The sequence below is a fragment of the Ciconia boyciana genome, chromosome 1, assembly GCF_034638445.1.
Source record: "Ciconia boyciana chromosome 1, ASM3463844v1, whole genome shotgun sequence".
Lineage (NCBI taxonomy): Eukaryota > Metazoa > Chordata > Aves > Ciconiiformes > Ciconiidae > Ciconia > Ciconia boyciana.
In genome coordinates, this window is record NC_132934.1 from 76,445,464 (window position 1) to 76,469,190 (window position 23,727).

The window sequence follows — 23,727 nt, forward strand, 5'->3', positions numbered from 1 at the left end:
AGGCAAATACATTGTTAACTGTACAGTTTATATACATAGCACATATGTACACACACACAAACACGCAAAGATGTATCTCCTACAAACTTTTACAAATTATATACTTTACATGATTGATAAAATACATCTGTTCTTCCTGAATAGTAAATATTTTAAATGCTCAATAGCTGCACAAAGTTTAATACTGAGAATGTCAGCAAATGCATTCATGATGTCCCTTAGGTCAGTGAGAAACAAAGACCTAATTACAAGGCATGAGGAAACACTACTGAAAATGCAATTTTCCCTGTATCATAGTGAGTGGGTTTTCATCCCGAAACTCTGAGGTGTTTCACCTATTTTAAGGTGGGGGAAACTGAGGCAGGAAAGGAAAGGCTATCTTGCGGACGTGATCCAGGTCGTAATCACTACACCGACATTACCACAATGGACTAGACACAGACATTAGAAACAAGGCAGGCACAGCACTCAAAATGACCACAGGAACTAGGCTTTGAAGTGATGATCACCACAGGTGGATTAGCATTGTACTACATGAAATAACACAGTATGGTGAGGAATTATAAAATAATTGCAAATCTACAAAAAGAGTGTCAGGGATCAAGTCTAAAAGGAACAATGGATCTAAACAGATAATTGTAATAATCTAACCAGAAAGTGATCTCACTCCTTTATAAGCTATTTGCATGTCTCACCATCTCCTTTTTAGCTAAGAACGGGGGGGAGAGATACATATACAATTTACTCTATTTATTGAAGTTCCCTAGAATCTACTGATCAGAATAAATTTTATTCTGGGTCTTGATACAAACTTATTAATTAAAGATTAATAATAAATAGAATATCCAAAAGCAAGAGAATACCAGAAAGGAATATTCAGGAAGAATAAATGTACTTCCTACAACTTCCTCATGGACAGCAGTCTGCTTGGCCCTGACAGTAGAGCCAATGTGGCAGAACATCAGCTTTTTATAAAAGGGTCACGAGCAGATATTCAGGGGGACATGCAAAAAATCACATGGGGGTCAACTGCAGAGCAATATTCTTTCCATCAATAATAGATTTCTGCTTTGAATAGTTACTTTTTTACTCTATCTGGCAAATGTATGGATAGTCTCATTACACGTATTAACATCGTATGCAACTTCCACCTATTTTTAAGACTAAAAAGGTTCTTAAAGACTACCTGACTAGTTCTTCTCCCTCACACAAGCCATATAACCTGATCCAGTCAGTAGTCTTTGCAGTATGCCCACACCATCTGCTTAGCAAGACAACCTGAACTCATTTTCTAGAGGTCTCTTGCATCTCCCTCAATACATGCTCTAGCATCATGGAGAAACAAGATGAGCTTGTGGAAACAAGGTAGTTACTGTTTAAAAATTCCCTTTAAACAGTGTTACTATTTTTGACTTTCATCTTTATTGAATGTCCCCCTGCTTCTGTACTTACGAAAGGGCAAGCAAGAGCACCCAATTCACCTTCTCTGTATCATTCATCATTCTGCACACTACTGCCACATCCTCTCTTATTTGCCTCTTCTTTAAATTAAAACAATCCCTATCTTTCCCATCCCTCCTCAAACAGAAGACTCTCTGTGACTCAATTATTTTCCTTGTCCATCTCCAAATGCCCTTTACTTTGGCTGTATCTCTTTTTTAAGATACGAAGAACTGCCTAGACAGAATGCAGTCACCCCCTGCTTGGAGTGATGAATTAGCATAACCAGAAACAAATATATTCCCCTTTTTTTTCTTCTGTAATATAGAGGAACTTTGCTTGTATCTTGACCCTTTTTTCTCCAATGTCAACCATTAAGATTTTGAGTTTTCTAATAAATGACAAGTCAAGGATGTATAGATAGTTCTTCTCATATTAAAATTATGCCAGTTTGGAGAAAGGGACATGTATAGATTCAGAAATTTCCATTAGTACCACAAAAAACTTTCTATAAACATACTTGAATTTGTAGATGGAATTGGAAATGCCATTTGTAAACCATATGAAATCTCAAGATATTGCTTCCTGATATGCTTTTAACTGTCCATAACTTTTACTGTAAAGGTATCTCTCACTAAATATCAGTAACAGAAGTTCCCTTACCACACAGACTAGAAGGGAAAACCATGTCAGCCCTCTTGTGCTGTAATGGGACTGACTAGCACAGTGTGTTAACAGACTGCTGGTGATTTGAGATGGCACTGATGCAGTGCATATTTCACTATCAAGTTTCACATGAACAGCAGCCACATACTTTAAAACAGTGTGTATTCAGTGATCTTCATTATACTTTATTAGACTGTGCTTTCAGGCAGTGACTGTCTTGTGCTGATGCGTGTACAGAGCCTAGCACCACACAGCTGGGGCTTCCCGACACCAGCACTAGACAAAAGAATCTGAAGAACAGGCCAGGATCTTCTGTGCTAGCACCTCGGTTGCCAGCAAAGACACATGGGAAACAACCAGGGATTGCTGACCAAGCTGGAGGAACTATGGCAGATTTCAGAAGGGAAATCTACCTAAAGGTGTCAGCAATAGTGCTAGGCAATCAGCGCTCATAACTTCATTTCTCTCTGCTTCCCCATCTCTCTGTATCCACTTACCTCCTTTAGTCTAGACCTTCAGACAGTAACCTCAAGGGCAAAGGGTCTATCTATTTTCTGCTTGTATTGCAGTTCCTGTGTGGGATGGATTCCTCTACATTGCCACAATAATAAGTACTGCTAATATTTCTGTATTGTCACAGCTATGTACATGAAAGAGTGGTGTGGACAGCAATCTGTGAAAGCTCAGATCTGAAGCAGAGGCCCACAGTAAGACACAGAACAGCTTTCGAAACGCTATGTTATTTGGCAACTACTATGTTTTCTGAAGCTCTGCTTTCATGATCCTTCCTTCACCCTGTAATGAGCTCAAAGGCCCACGCGCGCAAAGGGGACTGTGTCAACAGACTCCTTGACCAGTGCAGAGCTTTTTGTGAGATCAAAGACATAGCAATGAAAACAACAATGTAGTGACAAACTGTGAACCTAAAATATGGAAAACTTATCCAAGCTGATAATACACCCTAGGTGACAGTCTGTGACTGGGATGTAAAGGCTGTGCAAGCTCTGAATGACATTTTTTCATATTTAACTCCTGTGATGTAGTTAAGTGTTATTTCTGAATTGCTGCACAAATCTTTTGGGGCAGCTGAAGGGCAAGACATCGGATGGGCATGACAATAGCAACTATAATGAAAAGAACAGCCCCATTTACGTTTGCAAAGCAAAACTCGAAAATGCACAGCAAGCATAACTGATACAAAAAATAACCATCACTGGAGCCTGAATTTGCAGAGAGCCCATCACCTCTGAGGAGAAAACTCTCTCAGTCATTCACTCACCCATCAACCATGCCAGTGACAATACTGTAAATGTCAACACTGTATTCTACTACTCATGAAGGCCTGTAGGGATGAGGAAGCAACAGCATACAATGGAACAGTGACTTCCAAAGAGGGGATGTGTAGGGCAATAGCTATATGAATAAAGATCATTTGGCTTTCAGTCAGTTCCCAAGGAAGGACTGTTGTTCATCTTGAAAGACTTTTACTTCAAAAATTTGGAAAACACACAAAAAAATAAAGCATCAGTACAAAACATGAAAGATTGAGGACAGAGGAAGAACACTGAAGACATTAATAAAGAAACAGTAGAGATAAGTGACAGAATTATAAGTAATACTCAGTCTAAACTCCTCACACAACGTGATTATAAAATCAGATCTGCTGGTCATCTGGGATTCCATATATGATCAGCAGCATGGAAAACCGCAGCAGACCCACCTTTTACAATTAACAATATATGGATTTCCTGCAGGCTTTTTGTTTTAAAGTCAAGATTTCCTTGAACAAAAATGCAGTTATTTAAGTGTTCTCAAAGAAAAAGTGATTTAAAGCTGTGAACATTCATGTCATCAGCCTGTCAATAACTCATTGACTTGGGATACTAGATTGGTTTGCCAAAATACGTATGTACATATGTGTGTGCATGTGGAAAAATTGCTGGGAAAAGAGAAAATAATTCTCCACTTTTCATTATCTCTGTAAAACACAGAACCCTTCTGTATTTTTACAAGAACGTGTCAGTCCCTGGTTGTACTTTGTAAACTGCAAGGGTCTCCTCTGTAGCCCAGTCCTCATTGGAGGTGGGAGGTCTAACCCAGTACATAGCCGAGACAGTTGTCGAAACTCCTGCCGATTTCACCAGGCTTTGCTTCAGGCCCAAAAAAGGACAGGAATCCAAGAAATACGAGCTAGAAACAGCAGGCTGAAGACCCCCAAATTCTGTGAGATCTATTTCACTCTCTAGCATTTTGAGACTGCCAGACCTGGGGGGTAAAGGTGACTTTTTATGACTAGAATGGTATAAAGGGATATAAATGGGTGAGGCTTAGTGTACTGTAAGCAACCAGGGTTTTCACAGAAGAGTCAGTTCACTGCCAAAGTGTTATGTCATGCTAAACTGATTTTCTAGAAAAGGCCTACAGATTATTACTATAAGCTCTGGATAACTGGCCGAGAAGCACAAATAAAGACACAAATAGTTTCTGTGCCTTGAAACACTTTACGTTTATAGTATTGCTATTAAGAAGTATTACAAACATAAAAAAATAGAAACAGAATTATTTAAAAAATTATTATCCTTGTCACCAATTCTCTCGAGTTTCTTCTCACAGCTGTAAGGCAGCAGTAAGGCTGTTATCTGATGGGGGAGATACCTGGCACACAGGCACAGCTGACAGGGGAAGGGCACTGCGTTAGGCAGCAGTCGGGAGTGTGCTGGGGACTGGGGCTCGTTTTGGGGAGGGGAACTGGATGTCTGGTGTGCTTGCAAGCTGTAGCGCTGTACAGTGCCCTCTCTGCCATTACCCCATGCCCCAGCTGCAGGTCACTAGCCAACCCTCTGGTGTGCCAGTCAGCCCCGTCTAGCGTGTCAGGGCAGAGGGAGGCCACTACACAGTCCTGGAAGTTCATGAACTACAGACCTTGGCAAAAGTGAGGCAAGAGCTGTTTGCACAGACCTGATGTCCAACACGTGACATCTGATAGATCTGCTGTAAATTACCTTCATCTCTACCCTGTCAGTAACCAGAGGTACTGCAGTGTGGGTTGCCAGCCCAAAGGCCAGTGGTCTTTCACCAGGGAGAAACGAGACAAAAAATAACTTGCAGCAACAGCAGAATAATTGCACCTGTTCAGATTAGTTTCACCTTGCTGTGCAAACAGACTCATGCAGCTGGGGCTCATTTACAGCCACAATCTCTTCCTCTTTTTTCCCCTTCAGTCTCTTGGCTTCTGGAGCCAGGCAGTGTGAGATTCTGGCACCACCAAACCTCCTCACAAGGGGAAACCCCAGTCATCTCACCAAACACTTCATTTTCTGCTTAGAGAGCAAGAAAGGATAAAAAAGCTGCCTGGGGACTGACAAGAAAAACCCCAAGGACCGAGAAACAACAGCAAAGAGAAAGTCAAGGGAGTAGCAAACAGGGTGGGTGAGACAGAAGAGGACAGGAGACAGAAAATGAGATCCTCTTCCTTGGCGTGCCAGGACCTTACCACATGCCAGCTCTCTGCCCAGGGCAAATGAGAACGCTCCTATTCTAGCAGTAAACAAGGAGAGAGAGAAAGCAAGGAAAAAGGAAATGTCATCTTAACCATAACTGAGCAGAAATTTTTATTCCAACTGGCTGTACTAACAGTAATAACTTCTCAACTCCCCATGTTCCAATCAAAACTGAATGGTGCTTTCTGCAATACACAGGGCAACTTCCTTTCCAGAAGTCATTACAGTTTTATAGAGCGGCACCTTTGCACTCTACCACAAAGCAATCTGTTAACAAACATTAGGAACAGCAGGGATGGAGCAATGGGAGACTCTCAAATCAAGTATTCATTGATTTCATTTAGATGATTATACTGTACAGAGCAACCAAAAGGGTTTAGAGTTAATCTTCCCCTGATGGCTTGTGGTACATGAGCAGGGCCCTGGGTGGTCCAGACGCTTTGGATTCTGTTGCTGGGTCTTCCATGGCCTCATGTAACCTCTGAGACATCACCTCTCCTCCCCAGCTTCCATGTGGTGCGCACTACAAATTGTGGATAATAGTGATCCACCTCACAGGAAAGGGAGAAATAAAACACCTCAACATTATCACATAAGAGAAACCACCACAGTTAAGTGATCTCTATCACTATTATGTTTGCAGCCCCCATAGTAATTTTATTGCTATTTTTGCTGTGGTTTTGCTGTTCTTTTAGCCCTGACGAAAGCCAGTAGAAGACAAAATGACTTGCTAATATTTCAATGAGCTTTACTTCCATTTGTCTTCTTTGTAATTTCTTTCGCAGGAGAAGCTTACTTGTGAAAAATAAAGTCTATGTGTGGGGAAAGTTCAGGTCAGATAAAATGTGTTGCAAAACAAAATTAATTTGAGAGGGGTGGGTGTGAAACATCTCTGCAGGCTACTTGTAAACTGTCATGGGCAGCTGTGCCTACATGAGCCAAACCATCTCAATGCATACATTGGTCACATTTGGTTTTTGGTGTGCACTGACCATACTGAACATAGGATGTGGACAGCAGTACGCAATCCAGAGTGTTCCAACAGGATGACAGTACTGCACTTGTAGACTGCTTCCTGTGACTACTGTAAGCAAAATTTTGGAGAGTGCAGCATAGAAGGACATAAGGAGATGACGGAAATGTCAGATATGATTACGGGAAGATAACAAGAAAGTTCAATGGAAAAGGAAGAAAAAGAGAGCAGAGTTACTGCAACTAGTCTCCTTCACAGCATAACAAGGAAGAAGATCCCAGCCACATGCAACTTCTATGAAAGGCAGATAAACATTGTGCCCAAAATAAGACCTTACTGGCATGCTCACCAACATTGTACAGACCCAGTCTGAGAATGACCAAAACCAGCAACAGACCAGCAAGCATATAGATCCCAAATCCACACAGTAAGAGAACTGTTCACCTCTAAAAGCCACCAACACTTTATATACATATAAAATATATACATAAACCTGAGATAAGAGAGCTGTGAATGGCATACCCTTTTCAGGAACTCTCAAAATCCTTTTGCTATCAAGCACTTTACTTTCTAGCCTTCTCTTCTTACTCAGAACAGTGATTCTCTGCAAAATAGCTATCTACTGCTGTCTAATATGTGGCTTCTAAGAAAAGGAAGGCTAGCACAAACAAAAGGAGGAACTGCTTATGACTTATTTTGGGGGCAATGTGGTGAAGGGAACCACAGTTCTAAGTCTTTAAGTCTTAAGTATGGACATATTTCCTTCTGTAAGCCATAAGACTAGAAGACATTGACTAGCAGTCAACCTCGCTTCCTCTGGCACCAAGAGTACAGCAGAAAGTAACTATGTGCTGATACTTCCAGAATGGGCTCATCTTCTTCTCCAAGGTCTACCCAAACCACATGGAAAACAGCTCAGTCTCTGACCTGAAGTGTGAGACTCGCATCGCTGGCTCCCTCCTCATTTTTTCCCACCCTTAAGTCTCATTTCATCCATTTGCAGTACAGTGCCATGGTGTCTCTTGCACACTGTGACCACTTAAGCTGGATGCAGTTCACCAACCCAATCTATGATATAACCACCAGCTCTGCTACATGCAGGTATGGCTTGGAAGATGGCCACTGTACATACACTGCACTTGTAGAGGGTGGGATAAGCCATCTACCAATCTTCAATGAAGCACATTAAAGAGGCTTAAGTCCTCAGCTGCAACTTGGTATCATGGCCTCCATGATTCAAGCACTTGAGTATGGCCATTATGGTCCTCTTAGCTGTTACAGCAATAGCAAAGTAAAAAGTCTGTTCATAGCCAATCCTGTTAGCATCCCACCTCTTCAACAGGTATTTCCACAACACACAGAAAGCCATAACTTGGTCATTCAGAGTCAAAAGCGTATGAAACTAAAGTAGCAAGTAAACAGCTGAAGCTGCAATCTGTCAAATTCACAAAAGACATGCATTTCCTAATCTCTGCAGGGGTCTGATGTATATACATTGTGGGGTACAAAACAGGGCAGTTATCAAGTGTGGAGATGGACAGGAACTGAGAGATGTCTCCCTTCAAATAGTTACAGTGGTGAGATTTTCCAGATTTTTCAATCATGCTGTTGAATGTTTGCCTCACCCTCCAATTAGCAGAGCAAAATATCTTAAAAAAAAAAAAATTTAGGGGCATAGGAACAGAGAGAAGAGAAAGTAGAATGGTGAGTTGTTCTTTCCAACTCTGTATTATGGCTACTGTCCTCAGGAGAGCACTTTCACCTGGCACCTATGAAGTAACAGTTCCCGGTGGGAGAGCAAAAGGGTAAAAATGTCATATTTCTCCTCATCAGACATTCACGAATGATGCTGCTTTACCCAACCAAGTAGTAGCTAAATGGTGCTCTGCAGACAGACTCATAGAAAGAAAAGGCTGGAAAGACCAAGTTCATTTAAGGCTACCACAGATCATTCATAAAAGGAATTCTGAAAATCCTTGCCCATACATAATGGCAGAGAAACCATTTCTTTAACCTCAGGTTGATTAGATGCTTATCCGTGCGCAGGTCTGAAGGTGTTTTACTCCTATAAAACTACTGGTGGTCATAAGTAACTGATCACCTCACTTTTGGTGCAGAAAAGCATAATCAGCTGTAAAAACTAAATTTCACAGCTGGACACTTTTAATCAGTAACTCTTAAAGCTGCCTCAGAAAAAGTGCAAGGTGGACCCCATTTCTAGTTTTCTATGCTGTGTTAAATAAGTGAAATAAAGAAGATGGCAACTGAGGTAGCTCTGCCTATTTGTAGATTACAAATTCAGATCTTGTCTATTCTGGAAAACTCTATGATGACTGAGATACCTAATTAAATTATGACATCAGAGGAGATGAGAGTTAAAATTGAGCAACTGTGAGGAACAGACATATTTTGACATTCTGATTAATGCTCTTTATTTTTGTTAACCTGTAATTACTTCAATGACTACTGAACAATTGAGAGGGATAAAAAAGTATGTCTTTGTTAGAGAAGACGTCCCCCCCTGTTTTTAATTAAGGTGTAGGATTTCACAGTGCAGATATCTGAGGCCTATTAGAACTGCTCTGATAATATTAAGTAAGACCAGACTTCACTTTCATGAGATTTCCAAGGTTACCCTCACTTCCCCTCAAAACAAACAAACAAAGCAAGTTCCTCCTAGCTTAGAGTAAAATGTTTTAATTGTGCTTTAGGTATAAGAAAAAGAGCATTTCGGTTCATTTGAAGGTCACCTCTAATGGAAAAGCCCCAGCTCTGCCTCCAGAGCAAGCCTTCACCTACAGTAGACTATTACAATTCAAAGCTTCGTGTAATTCAGCTTTCTTAATATGAGGAGTTTGCTGCAATCTGAACAAAGTAGCTAGCTACATTACATACATCTGTGAGCAGACAATATGTACACACTGCAGTTGAGGGCAAATGAAAGTGCAGTCTACTTTGAAGAGTGACTTTGTAAAGATGGCACTGTGTGGTTCCACATTTATAGTCTCTCAATGGCTTCTGGACTGAGTTTACTCAGTTTACAAGTAAAATTATTTTTAATTCTACTTAACACTCGTCCATGCAATTTCCATCGAAAAGCTTTAAGTCAAGCCGTCCTCTTTTTCGCCCATATATCATCACTCTTAATGAAGACTGTGTGTGTCAAATGCAAGCAGGGAGCTCTAAGGTAAGAGTACAGTTTGAGGGCAACAGGTCAAGTTCTCTACTAGTATAAATCAGTATTGCTTGCCTACTTTCAGTGGAGGCATTCCCATGTAGACCAGCTAAAGATATGGCTAAATGAAGACCCATTCTTAAAGTGAGAAGCTAAGTAACTGCCCTGCTAGCGATACAGAACCAAAGGAAACTAAAGTCATTCTCCCCAGCCCGTGCTGCTTCAGATAGCAATAAAAAGGTAGTATGTTTATTACTAATACAGGACCGCAAATAGAGCCTGAGAGCAGAGAATGTCTTAAACAGTATGTCATTGTCCCATAGCCAATTTTCAGAGTAAAACCACAGACTAATGTGAAGATTTCACAATGCAGACATTTGACAAAGAAAGGGTATTTCTTCTGGTGTAACGTTTGGGCCCCGACACCAATACAACATTATTTCCCAATGACAAAAAAATCTTGTAAACCACAAAACACGAGGACACAGGATTACAGAAGTTAAAGATAGAAGAAGAAACCCACAAAGCAGAAATATTAACGCCACCTGTGCACTAGTGAAATGCACAGTCACACAGCCAAACAGGATATACCCCTCATTAATATTACATATAATAAAACACACATATATGTATAACAGACACTTGATCTTACTGTAGAGAAGTAGAACCAGAAAAATGAAAATAAGCTAAAACCTTTGTGGCCAGCCTACAGTGAAAAGCTCTAGCCTGAATCCTAGCAGCTCTTAGCAGCCTAAGTCAACAGGACACCAGAGTGAAAACAGAGGTCCCCACGTGGATCCCTATCAAAGTCACGACAGGATTCTGAGGTGAATGCTTCCAAGGAGAAGGGGAGAAAAAGAAAACATTGAAGGACAAGTTGCCAAGGTTTTAACCTGAGACCTAACAACGAAGCACAAGTTGCCAAGGTTTTAACCTGAGACCTAACAGCAGCCACAGACATTTGTTTAATCTTTCAGGTGCTCATTAGTGTCAGGCCCCTGTGGCAGACTCCATACTGTCTCTCTATACTGTAGCTGGCTGAAGGTAGAGTTATACACCATCCTAATGAGCTGCAAGGAGGGTGATGTGCGTCATTGGCTGCTGTTTCAATCTTGGCAATCTAAGCGTAAAAGCCTTGCAACAGCTTCTGATTCTGCTGACATTTAATTAGCCGGTGTCATTTTGATGCCACAGCCCGTCTCATCAGGATGATAACTACAAAACAACATGTGGAGCATAAAAGTTCTATGAGAAGTTTCAGGTCTGGCAGCCAAGGATACGAGTCCCCTGACAGTCACGGTTCCTGGGACTGGTCCCCATTAGCCCTTTGTTTTGGCACTGCTATCAGCAAGAGCTTCTCTGTTAAGGAGAAAGAAACAAAAAAAACCCCCAAAAATGCAAACCTCAGCAAAGCCTTGCAAAAAACCGACATCCTTTAGCTCAAAAAATTCTACCTGTCCTGCAGAAAGGGAGCATCCTTATTGCACAAACTCACAGCTATTCATCCTGATAGACAGGTTTATCCTAAAGGACAGATTTGATCATCTTCTGGCCTCAAAAGGCAGTCCTGTTTATTTAAGTATGTATAGTATTTTTCTCCATTTGCCATCAGGTACTTGGGAAGACAATCTCCAACACCACCTGCCAATTGCTGCTTGCCACATCAGCTGCAAAATTTGAAAATGGTCATTGCTACACAAAATGTGACTAATCTTTTTTCACTCAATATAACCAGTGACTCTGGTATAGTACATCAATTTACAGCAGACAAGCTCAGACCTTTTTGTATTCAGGTCTTTTTTCCAAAATCCTATTCTCATACACTAAAGACACCTCTTTTTTAGAGTGTACCAGTCAGACACGTATAAAAATTCAAATGAACCAAGCCATTTCATTCACGAAACAGAATCAACTTAAAATCTTTGTCAGCAGAACCTAGGCACAACCTAATGTTTTATAAAGACAGACACTTATGGGACTAATGGGCCACAGCTACGTTTTTGAGCAAAGCATCTACCTGAGGCAGAGGATGGACAGAACGAGGCCAGCAAGCTTAAAAATTCACTGAACCAGTGTGGTTCCCAGATCTCAGCTCTTCTGAAGGATCCTTGCTGGAGCTGAAAGCTGCTTCCCAACTGGATGAGGATAAGCCTATCTTTTAGAGCAAAATGCTCTGGGAACTCACAGCTCCAATAAGGACAGGGAGATCTCTTTTAGGCAAATGTTATGGGCCAGTAACAGTTACACCACCATCAAGGGTGAAGGTGTTCTTGCAAGACTTCTCCACCTGGCTTCTGCTCATCTCTTTTCCATGGTATAATCATGATGTTATGATTTCAGCCAGTTAATGCCCACTGCAGATTACTGGGGGTTGTAACTGGTTCCACCCGTTCCCTATCCTAAATAGCCTTCCAGGTGTTTCTTTGCTGTGTCTTATAGAAGGTGCTTCTTAATGCACAGTATTAAGTAATTAATTTCTGCCTTCTTCATCAACATTTCTGATTAAACAGTCAAATTTCACCCCAGATTTACCCCTGACCACAGTCACACTTACTTCACACAGAATACTGTTTTGTCTGCCTGGGCCAACCCAGCCAGTTCCGAAAGCTTTGGATTCTCATACTAAAGGAAAAGTTACATGCAGTGATCCTATCTCACATTTTGAGGCATACATTCACAGTGTTACTTCTCATGTTCCCCATACATTAAACCATGGAAGATTTGCTCCCATCATTTTAAGCAAGGTCTTGCAGTGGAATCCTTTGTCCTGACTTGAATTACCTGCGGGTCAAGACAAATGGATGCATACGAGAATTCACATTTACTTTATGTTTCAATAAATTTATTTTGTTTTATGCACACACATACAAACACAAGGGAAAAGGAGGACCAAGGTCTAAGTTTATCTGCCTAAACGTTAAAATACAGCTAAGTGAAAGAAAGCTAGCAGCTTCTCCAAGCTACAACATCAAAAATAACTACCCGCAAAAAAAACTTAAGCCTTACAGTACATCCCTCACACACATGCACACACGTGTATCCATTATCTTATGAAAGCTCTTCTTGCCTTAGCAATCCATAATATTAGCAGCACAGGAAAGTTTATCTGAAAAAGATACATTAGCATGATCTCTTTAAAAGACTCTTGGAGTACTAACGTGCTTAGTGATTATGCACTTCTCAACTGTACTACCCGATAAATGCCAATTTTCCTCATTAGTAAAGTAGCTGGGATCGAGTGAGCATAGGAGGAAACCCAGTGTAGCAGTTAAAGGAAAGCACTGGGGATCAAGCAAGCTGTATTTGCTTCCCATGACAGGTAATGACTTGCTGTCTACACCTGCTTCTGGCTTGGTGTCTTTACCTGTAACACCAAGTAATACCACCTACTTTAAGAGAGGGGGAAACAAAATTAACAAAAGCTTTTAACTGTTCCAGAAGCCATAAAAAGGAAGATTAATTCTTTAAATATTTCTGAAATGACTATTATTATTGTCATTTATTTGTTCTGCTGTAGTATATAAGAGTCCCAGAACCACATGGTTCTAGGCACAGCATTGATGTGGAAAACAAAGCTGGTCCCAGCCTTTGCTGTAATCAAACCTGATGAAAGATACAGAATGACATGCTAAACAGAAACCCACAGAAACAAAAGGCTTTGTGTATCTTAGAATTTTACATATTTGGATAGCTAAATTTTTAAAAACTGACTCTAGTTTCTCCTTAATGAATGTATCATATCCAAGTCTCATTATCAAACTAGTCCTATTTCAAATGTCAAAAATAGTAACTTTTAAAAAATAGCCTGTAGTGCACCACTACTCCCAAACTATAAATCCATGCCATCAATTATTACCAGTTTAGTTGCCTAGTTAGCAAATATTCTTCATGTGTGTACACTAATATGCCATATACTGCATGAAGTAAACATGGCAATAAGACATTAGTTTGATAAAGCTCGCCAAGTTTGATAAATAAATCTTGATTCTGCTATTAATATATTTAATATATCAACAAATATATAAGGCTGAATGACTTATTTTGCTCAGTTCATTTAAAATTAGCACCAGAGAGGAAGGAGCATGACTTACTCATGATGTCCAATTGCTACAGTATGCTTAGTAGTACCTGCAACAAGAACCTTACAATTCACAGCAAATCCTGTCTCTTTTCCCTCGGTTTATTTTAAGAACTTATCCATGGAAGAACACTTCCAACTGTGTTAGTCTGTCAGAAGACAGCCTGGTTCAAGCTTGTGTTCGTTTATGCTGTATACCTGCATGGATATCAAGCAGTGTTAATTTCTTCTAACCTTATGGGGTCGAGGAAATGACTTTTCATTAAGCCTTGCTGCCACCAGGAAATTATATAAATATAAGTAGTTTTGGTATTCCATTGGGATTTAAATAAATTTCTAGGTTAACCTCATAAAAACCTCTTCTATTTACTTGGAGATTACAAAGATATCATGCAATTCCCTCTCCAGCAAAGCATTTAAGCATATGCTTAAAATTGAGCATTTGAGTAAACATTTTGCTTGTCTGAGAGCCTCAGAACATGCATCATGAAAGGCGTGACACGCTCAGTCAGTACCTCTATACTCCTGCAACAGCTTTGGGAACCAGATGGAGGAAGTCACAAGGCATTGAAAATTTGAAAATTTTGTTACAGTATTACAATTTGCTTCCCTACTCCCTACCCACTCACATCCTTCTAGATCAAGGACACGTCTACACAGCTCTACAGACAGATGAAAGTGCATTCTTCCCATGCTGCAAGCTGACTAGAAGCTATGTAGTTATTTCACGTTCTTCTGAGCCTCATGAATAAAGCCCTTGCTGAAAGGTGCAGCGTATTAGCTTGGGCTTCATGCCTGATTTAGACAGTTTGCATCTAGCTGAAAAACACAGAGCAACACTCCAAAGTATTTTCTATTAACAGAAGCACATATATACATGCATGCAAACTATAGGAGCCTGTGGTTATAACCAGTGCCTTCTCTTACTTCACAGTAAATGTAAAGAGGTCATGAACCTCACAGAAATACTACTAACTCCAAGAAAGCTTTTTTTTAGTTTACAGACTACTGAAATAGTTTGTTATAACTAACAGGTAGCAAGCTCAAGCATTCACCTGAAAAGCCAGAGGATTTCTTTAGGCTTTTATGATTTCTTTTTTTTGGGTAGCTATTTAAAAACTTGATTCGCCTGCACTAATGCTTCTGCACATAAGAGGCGAGTAAGTATTAAACTTTTTTGTGATACTATGTCAACAGCTTTTGTAAGCTCTACAGAGACATCACATCAAGATGAAGTCTCTTTGTGGACAGCCTTATTAGCTTTGCAAAACAAAGTGTAGCCTGCTTTAACAGGATCTTTTAAAAGGACAGCAATAAAAATACCACACCAATTTCTTTTGACTGAGGCTGGAAAAGAAGAGGTGTAAGAGCTGATGGAACTATCCATAACACACCACTGGCATTCATCCCACACTACAGTAAGAAATTAGCAATGTCAAGTTCAAGGCTTGGCTCTGAGCATGACATTTGAACAAGACAAAGAAAACAGAATCTTCTCCATGGATTTTCAAGAGAACTCTGAATGCTCTCTATCTAGCAATAATAAGCTTATTTTTCCAGGATGTGACCTCAAGCACCAGTTTGTGTCACTCCTCCACAAGCAGCTGTAGAAGAGCTAGGTCTGAAAGGAGCCCCTACCCCAAAGCCAGGCTGCAGAGTGGGGTTGCAGCTCAAGGTAGTTCCTCATGGATAAGTCAGTTCTGCTTTCTCTCGGTGGCGCTCCCTTCGCCTCTCTGCTCATAACACGTTGAATGGGAAAAGTGAGGAGCAGCAGCGTCTGGACAGCCTGGCATCCGTGCAGGGGAAGCAGCACAGCTATGGCACGTGGCAGGCTGGAGGAGGATGAAGAAATAAAGGAAAGAAAAGAGGGGACAGAGAAACATGTGGAAGAGACGTGATAACTGTCATGACATGGCATATTTAACAGTCAGCCTCTTACCGTCATGTCCCAGGCTGCTATGCCCACACACCTCTGTGTGTGTGATGTACGTGTGTGGGTGCGATGTACGTGTGCCCATGTACTTGCATACGTGTGCCTGCGTATGCATTTGGGGTAGGGGTTGGGAGGCTGTAAGGGAGATTTAGTAACAGAAATCTCAGCCTTGCTCGTAACATATTTGTAACTTTCTATGCACTGTGGGTCAAACATTTACAAGAATGCCTTTTGCTTCTGGTAAAATCAACCACAGGAAGGGCAAGGAAGGATGTAGTGGTGGCAAAATGCAGAACCCATCATCGCCCTGAAGAGTGCAACGACAAAAACTGAAAGTCTAAGCTCCCCAAAATAAACTGTCTGTGTTTGAGGGCTGTAACAGCAAAAAGAGGAACTCTTGGTCTTTATTCTGCTATTACAGAGGGACCAAAAGCTGTATCTAGAGCAAGTGGTCACAAGCAAGTGTCAGGAAAGTGACTGAAGAGCCACACTGGTTGTAGAAAAAATAAGTCAGGTGAACTGTGAAATTGTAAGGAGCACAGCAAAGAAATATTATGTAAATCAGGTCAGCTAACCTGAGTGGAAGGCCCAGCCACCAAAAAGCCACTTCAACATAGCAAAGCCTAAGAGGGTGTTTGGAGAGTGGAGCCAGCAAAGGAACCCAGCAACAATGGCCTTACTGAGGAGGGACCACGCTCGTATCCTGCCCATCCCAGGGTGAGTGAAAGGGCACACATGGAAAGAGTTTGGGGTCAAAGATCAGCAGTCCTGTGCCAAGAATCATAGCTTTTCATTAGCGGAGGAGAGAAAAAGGCCCCAGATTGCCTGCCCTTCCATTGCTTTGTTTTGATATGGGGCTTGACATGGGTGCAAAGCTATTGTAAGCAGACACATGTACTGTGTCACAGAAATGCAAGAAGAGGAAAACAGTCATTTTTTTTGTAAAAAGATGGATATTTTTACAGCATACAGAGCCAATCATGCCATTTAATTCTACAGAACAGGAAGGAGCTCAGTCAATTGCTGTAAAAATATCCAGCCTTATGCAACCATAAAGCTGACTACAGATCAGGCATTTGGAATAGTTGTAGAGTGGCATTATGCACCTCCCCAGCACCCTGAATATGTATCTAGGGACAGAGCTTAATCTACACCTCAGCTAGCTAGTGTACCCTTGGTAGTGACCTCTTTTGTAAAATAACCCCAGCAGTCGCTTCGTATATAGTTTTAGGCCTATATTCTACTCCCCAAAACTTATTTTTGTCACAAACCCTGTTAAGTCACTTAACACAAACTGTAGGCAGAAGACATAAAATACCAACATTTAGATTTGTCAGGCATTTAAATTTTCATTACAAGCATTCATACGAGGAGTAAATAGTCATACAAGGTAAGAAGTTACCGATGTTTTCTAAAAATTCTATCATCTTCGATGGGTATCTTTTATACAGTCCTACATACAGCACAACAGTAGAACATGGTCAACCACAACAACAACATAATAACAAGGCTTACTTATTTTAATGTGCTGCAAGCACACGAGCATAACTCAGTAACTGTTTTTGCATTCCTTGCTTGAAAGAAACATCACATAGCACTAGTGTAACTATAGATTGCTTTCTTTTCTTTTTCCATTGAGTATTCAATTCCTAACAACACTTAATAAGCATAATGAATGTAGAACACTCCCTATCCCCATCTATTTCTTACATAGTAAAAATATTTTTAAAAATTTGTCCCTTATATGAAATAACAAATGCTATCATTTATGATATAATCAAGAAACATGTGGTCTTTACTTTTTTAATTTAAAACATCTTTTCAATACTCTTAACATAATTGAAAGATAAACTATTTTTTATACCAACTGCTCTGAAGAATTAATATCCCATTAAATAAAAACCTTCTACCTTTACCAGTAGAGAAACAAAAGTGATAAAAAAAAGCCTGAGGGCACTACAACATAATTCAAAAGGAGAAGACAGTAAAAAGGCTGGATTATTCTTATTGGCTAACTACTATGTCTAAAAAAATAGGAATCTTCTCAGTTCAAGTTCACTTCATATCACAAGTGAAGCTACTATTTAAAATATACCAATTATGATAAACATGATTTATGATTTGATTGATATAAATGAGCTGTTAACGTTAAAAGAAGAGAAAGCTAAGTGGACATTAACTTCTTTGCTCTACATTGTAATTTCAGACAAATAGAGCCTACCAAATCCCGTAGAGTGCCTACTGATACAGTGAGACTGCTTACTTGTCCTGCTCTCAGCAGATACAGTCACATTGTACACAAACATGAGGCAGAAATCACAACAAGGGAAAACTTCCCTTTTTGATCAGACAGGTTTTGTGTGGAGTTTAACCACGTAACACTTTTCTGGAAGCGGTCACACAACAAATAAGACATACCTGATGTGCCAAAATATAGATATTATGGCCAACATCTTTTGGGGAGATGCCATCATCTCCATTCTCCTCCTCATGGTCACATTCGAGGCCTTGGTTATATGCATTCTTCATCACATCCACCTGTAACACAAACCCAGCCAAGGAGAGATGAAATAACTGTCATTCTCAGGGAAAAAGCACCAAACACTGTGTTTGAACATGCTTGTTTTATTCGGCTGAAGCCTGGATGGGTGCCCTGCAAGAAGAGCGAGCAGTCTGAGAAACACCTTCTGAATAAAGACAAGCTTGAAGTATTTATGAAGCTCCAAACTACTACATTTCTCATCAGCAAAACTTCTGCAACCACGAGAAAGGAACAGGGACGCTGAGCCTTTCTGAACAGGTATTTTCACAAATGCTTTTAAAGACAGATCTACAGATACCACAGGTAGAGTCCTACGGCACTTAGAGTGCAGCCATGATCTCTCTCTGGCTAGAGCTGGCTGCAACGTCACTCGGCATTCCCCACACAGTTTAACAGAAAAAAAAACCACTAGACCAAAAAGAAAAAGAAGATACAGATCTGAGCAGGGTGCTGGGGTAATTCCAAAATATTCAAAAGCCTCTTACAGGACCACCGCGGGGGAAATCCTACATTCCCCACGCAGGGCCTGATCCTGCAGTGGTACCCTAGGGACAGCCTCATCATGCTGACATGCCACCATGGCAATGACTCCCCAAAACCAGCAAGCCACCGGGCTCTGCCCAAGTGCAGGGGCTGATGCCCACAGATCTCCCCACAAAACAGGTTTTTCAGTCACTGCTGTTACATGGTCAATTGGATTGGAAGCAATTTCTCCAGACTTACAATCGATTTAAAATTCCTGGAGACCTGCACAAGTATCACGGTTGTTCCAAAATACAGCAACAACTGCTTGTAACTCTGTTTGCTCACGAGACGTATATATATATAACATACAACATACATACATATAATATATATATGTCTACACACATACTTCTGTTAGCACTGTTTCACAAACTGTACAAGCTTAATTTCCCAGCCCCTGACAAAGTGTATTTGAAGACAAGCTACCAGAGTATGATAATTTAGTTAGGAAACAATTACAGAAAAGTGCTTGGAACGGATAAAAATAATGAAGTCATAAAGTCTGAAATCATGCATGCTTGATCCTTTTAAAGTACTTTTTGTGAATTAGTACTATCCTGATACATTGTGTCACTATATGCTGCCAACACTTTTCAGCTTAGATGCAGATCATTTTAAAAATGTTTTAATGACAGATTTTTTTTCAGCCAAAAGATTTATGAATATTCAGAAGTTTTCTCACCAGTTCCCTTGGTCTCATGTTGAAAAGGATTCTTTCCGCATTCTCACTGTCGTGCCTGCTTTCCATAATAGCCAGCAAAAGCTTGGAGGCATTGTTCTAGAGATACAAAACCAAGTTAATGCAAATTTAAAAATCTATTTCATGGATTAATGACCCTTGCATTTGTTTTAATTGAGATTACGAGGACCACTTTTTTAGCGGATAAGATTTTAAACTACTCCCATCTTTCATTTTACTGACATATTTAATAGGGGTTTTCTCCCATTTTAATGTCAGCGTCCTGTAAGGCTAACTAACTCTGCACGCTATATTGGAAGAAGTATTTTAAATATTGAAAAATATTCCACTTAAATACAGAGCCTCCTTCTATACTGTGTACAAGAAATGAAATCCCATTTCCTTTTCTTATTGCCCACCTAGCAATTTTTGCCATGGCTTTCTGTTAAAACAATACTCAACAGAGGTAATTACAAAATATATTACATGAAAGGTTTCATCATTCAGGCAGGTTTCCTTCCCCTTCGGTTTTTATAAAGTCCAACTGGTTATTATTTGAAAGGCTATAAAATAAACTGTTTTCACACATTCCTGGAATTTTGTTTCACTACCAAATATTACTGGGGGAACATATAAAGATATTCTTTACTCTGTCAACTGCCTGCTTTTCACCAAGACCTCTCCCAAGGATTAAATAGCAGGAGCTTTAGCAGCAGTAACCCAGTAGTGCCTTAAACCTCAGAGACCTGTCTTACTTCCAGTTAAATCTGTTGTTGTGAACAGGAGAGGAAGAATGGTTTTGGAGGTTTGACTGCTTTCTGGCAGAGCACGGTTGCCTTGCTTCACCTGCCACAGCATCCCCTCATCATCCCCCATTACAGACCGAGCTGTGTAAATACTTGGAAGTAGACTGCAGTCCCACGATACAGGTAGGGGCCAGTAAAACTCTGAACCATCACACAACCTTGTTCTCATCTGCTTGTTGCCAGACGTCAACAATTCAAACTGAAATTTCTCACAGAGAGAGTGTGCCTCAGAAAATTAGTATGGGCAGTTTTGGGGGAAAAGGGCTCAGCTGCTTTTGGGACTGAGGCAAAAAGAAAGATGTTCTTTTCTGCGTGTTCAAGCAACTTCTGCTTTAAGCAGCCTTTGTTTCTCCAAGTTTTGATAGCAGAGCTGAAAATCTGGAGCACTAGAGGCCAAGATAACACAATCATGCAAGTCGTAGTCCCAAGGGAAAGCCAGCCAAATTTGTCCAACTCATAAGCATTTTTTAAATTACAATTTGAATACTATACTGTAGAAACTTGCTAGTTTCACAGCTAAAAGCCCACAGAGTTTCTTCTTGGTGGGCACAGAATCACAAAACCATGCAGGCTGTATCACAAGATCACACCTTTGTGGATCTCCTCTGGACTGATCTTTCAGCAGTCCCACCCCCTGCTCAAAGCAGGTTGCTCAGGGCTGTGTCAAGCTGAGGTGCTCACCGTAGGATGAGAAGTCAGCCACAGAAGGAAGGGGTAGATGGAAGGAGGGTAGATTAATAGAATGAGGATTTATACATGACAAAGGAACTAGGACCTTCTGGGAGAGGAGACTGGGAGTTGAGTTGAGAAGCCAGGAGAGAGGAGCCTGGGCTTGCCAACACAAGAATGAGATAAGGACAAAGAACAACAGATGAGAAAAAAAGAGCAGACTGGGACTGGCTGAAAGAGAACAGGACTCCATATGAATTTTTCCATAGCTCCTCTTTCTCTTTGCTCCAAAATCAAATCAGGACCATCCATTTGAAAGGTCTAGTCAGACTCTTTACCTTGCAACCTTCATTGCAGAAGTTCAACATGCACAGTGAATAAGACCAGGGGGAGGGAAAGGATAGCATTTTCATTAAGACTCCTAACAGGGTGCTGCTCTGAAGAACTGGATGCTTCTTTTTCTGCTGCAGTTACCCTTACAACGGTGACCAAGTCAGTTGTGGTAGCATTGGTAGGATCTCAAACTGAGGAGGAGGGAAGGGGACACGACAGGCTGCCAGGTAGCTTGAGAGGGGAGGAAACAGTGGAGGAAGGCACCAGTCCACTCACTCATGGGTGAGGAGGACTTTGAAGCCATTTCCCAGTGCAGACAACCCTGGGGACGGAGAGAAGCCTGCTGCAGTGAGGAAAGGTAGAGGGTGGGTAGGACTTTCTGTCATCAACAGCCAGCTTCTTGCTACGGACTCAGCAAAAGTGGCATCCCATAGCCTAGAATTACAGCAAGCAGGCACATCCTCCGTTTTTTTTTCTCTCTGATCACTTGCACCTGACATTGAGATGCTCATTTGACTACTTGTTCTTCATTTTCTGCATGCTTTGAGACCCTAGGATCTGATTTCCATTCCCAGATATCAATGAGGAAAAGAGGTCCATTACTTGGACATACAGTATAAAGTTCTTCATAACACGAGTACTGCGAAAAATCAGTTCCCAGGTGCTACAAACAGGACAGCCCAAAGTACTTCTGGCCTTTATTTCTCTTTATCTGGCTTCTCATCTCCTCTCCTCAGAATTTTGGAAAAATAAATTAATGTGTGAAGCAACTAGATACAGCAGAGTAAGGTGCTATGAGAAAAGCCAAAAAGACACTCGTATTAGACTCTCTCTACCCTTAGAGACTGACGACGTCTCTTCATCCTGCCACTATACAGAGCGGCAGATATTGAGGTCATACTGTGTGCCAGGGCTTAAACACTAGTCAGTAAGGAAGGCCAGGGGGTCATACTCGAAATAACAAGAGGCAGAACAGAACATTGGCCATCTGTGCACTCAATGAACACTGTCTACCCTGCTCACTAAATGATTTGGGAGTCCAGTGGAAAATATAATCCATGAAGATGTAATTAAATACCACATCACAAACTATGTGCAAAACAAGCTAAATTAAGATGGCATGGGAAAATATAATTCTGCATTGCCTTTGCTTTGGTTGGGGGGTATGAGTTCAACATATAATGTTCCCTGAAAACAGTGTCTGAGCTTGTTTGTATGTGTAAGTGTGTGGGCCTATATACTTTGCATTCTGTATTTTCACTGCAAAATGTATGTATTTGCAACTTCAGAGTTGCCTGTGAACACTGACAGATTGTCAATGTTAAACATTAGCTGGTAAACTCAGTGATATATTATTTGGATGTGTTGCCACTCAAAATAAAAACCAGTAACTTCTTAATTTGAATCTAATTCTTGACATCACGTCTGGCCCAGCACTGTGTCCAGTCCTGGGCTCCCCAGTATGAGAAAGATATGGACTTACTGGAATGAGTCCAGCAAAAAGCCACAAAGATGATTAAGGGAATGGAGCATTTTTCCTATAAGGAGCAGCTGAGAGCTGGGACTGTTCAGCCTGGAGAAGGGGGATCTTATCAATGTGTATAAATACCTGATGGGAGGGAATGAAGAATGGGGAGTCAGACTCCTCTCAGTAGTGCCCAGTGAGAGGACAAGAGGCAACGGACACAAATTAAAACACACATGAAATTCCATCTAAACACAAGAAAACACTTTTTTACTGTGAGAGTGATCAAACACTGGAATAGGTTGCCCAGACAGGTTGTGGAGCCTCCATCTGCGGAGATACTCAAATGGACACAGTCCTGGGCCACCTGCTCTAGCTGACCCTGCTTGAGCAGGGGGGTTGGACAAGATGACCTCAGGATGTTCTTTCTAACTTCTGTAAAATCAGAATCATTTCCACAGTTCGAACTTTTGGTATCATTCATCACAATTTTTGCTATTTGAGTAAGAGTAAGGCATATATAGTCTCCTATGAACAGGGCCAAACTGGTCCTTGCAGCGATGTAACTAAACTCCATTTTTGGTTATTACATAGAAAAGATGTTCTACAAACATTTGTCAGCTTCATGATAATGGGCAAATCAAAATGGCACTGGAGTTACTGTAGCTAGGTCTTTACAGGGACTGAAATTTGGACTTCAAAAGAACTGTCTGCATGTTCAAAGTTAAATGTCTGCTTAAGTGTTTTGCTTGAGGGGGGGCTGAATTACAGTGCCATTCAAAAATGTAATTACAGTTATTAAAATCATGTGTAAAGCACTGTTGATTCAGTGTTTCATTGTACATGATATATAGCTATATTAATTATTTTATTAGACATCCATAATGCTGCCAATATGATGCAATGCAGCTACCACAAAGCATTTGCTAGTTTTGGGGAGGAA

General features: G+C 40.7%; 1 protein-coding gene across 3 annotated transcripts in view; it reads right to left on the bottom strand.

The window, feature by feature from the left end:
* Positions 1-23,727, bottom strand: part of ITPR2 (inositol 1,4,5-trisphosphate receptor type 2) — a 268,127-nt gene that overhangs the window by 50,320 nt on the left and 194,080 nt on the right. For all 3 annotated transcript variants that reach the window (XM_072875513.1, XM_072875504.1, XM_072875494.1), the window contains 2 exons: positions 19,515-19,610; positions 18,184-18,303 (listed from right to left, as the gene is read on the bottom strand). In XM_072875513.1, the coding sequence (XP_072731614.1) occupies positions 18,184-18,303; positions 19,515-19,610 (216 nt within the window). The remainder of the gene's footprint in view (positions 1-18,183; positions 18,304-19,514; positions 19,611-23,727) is intronic.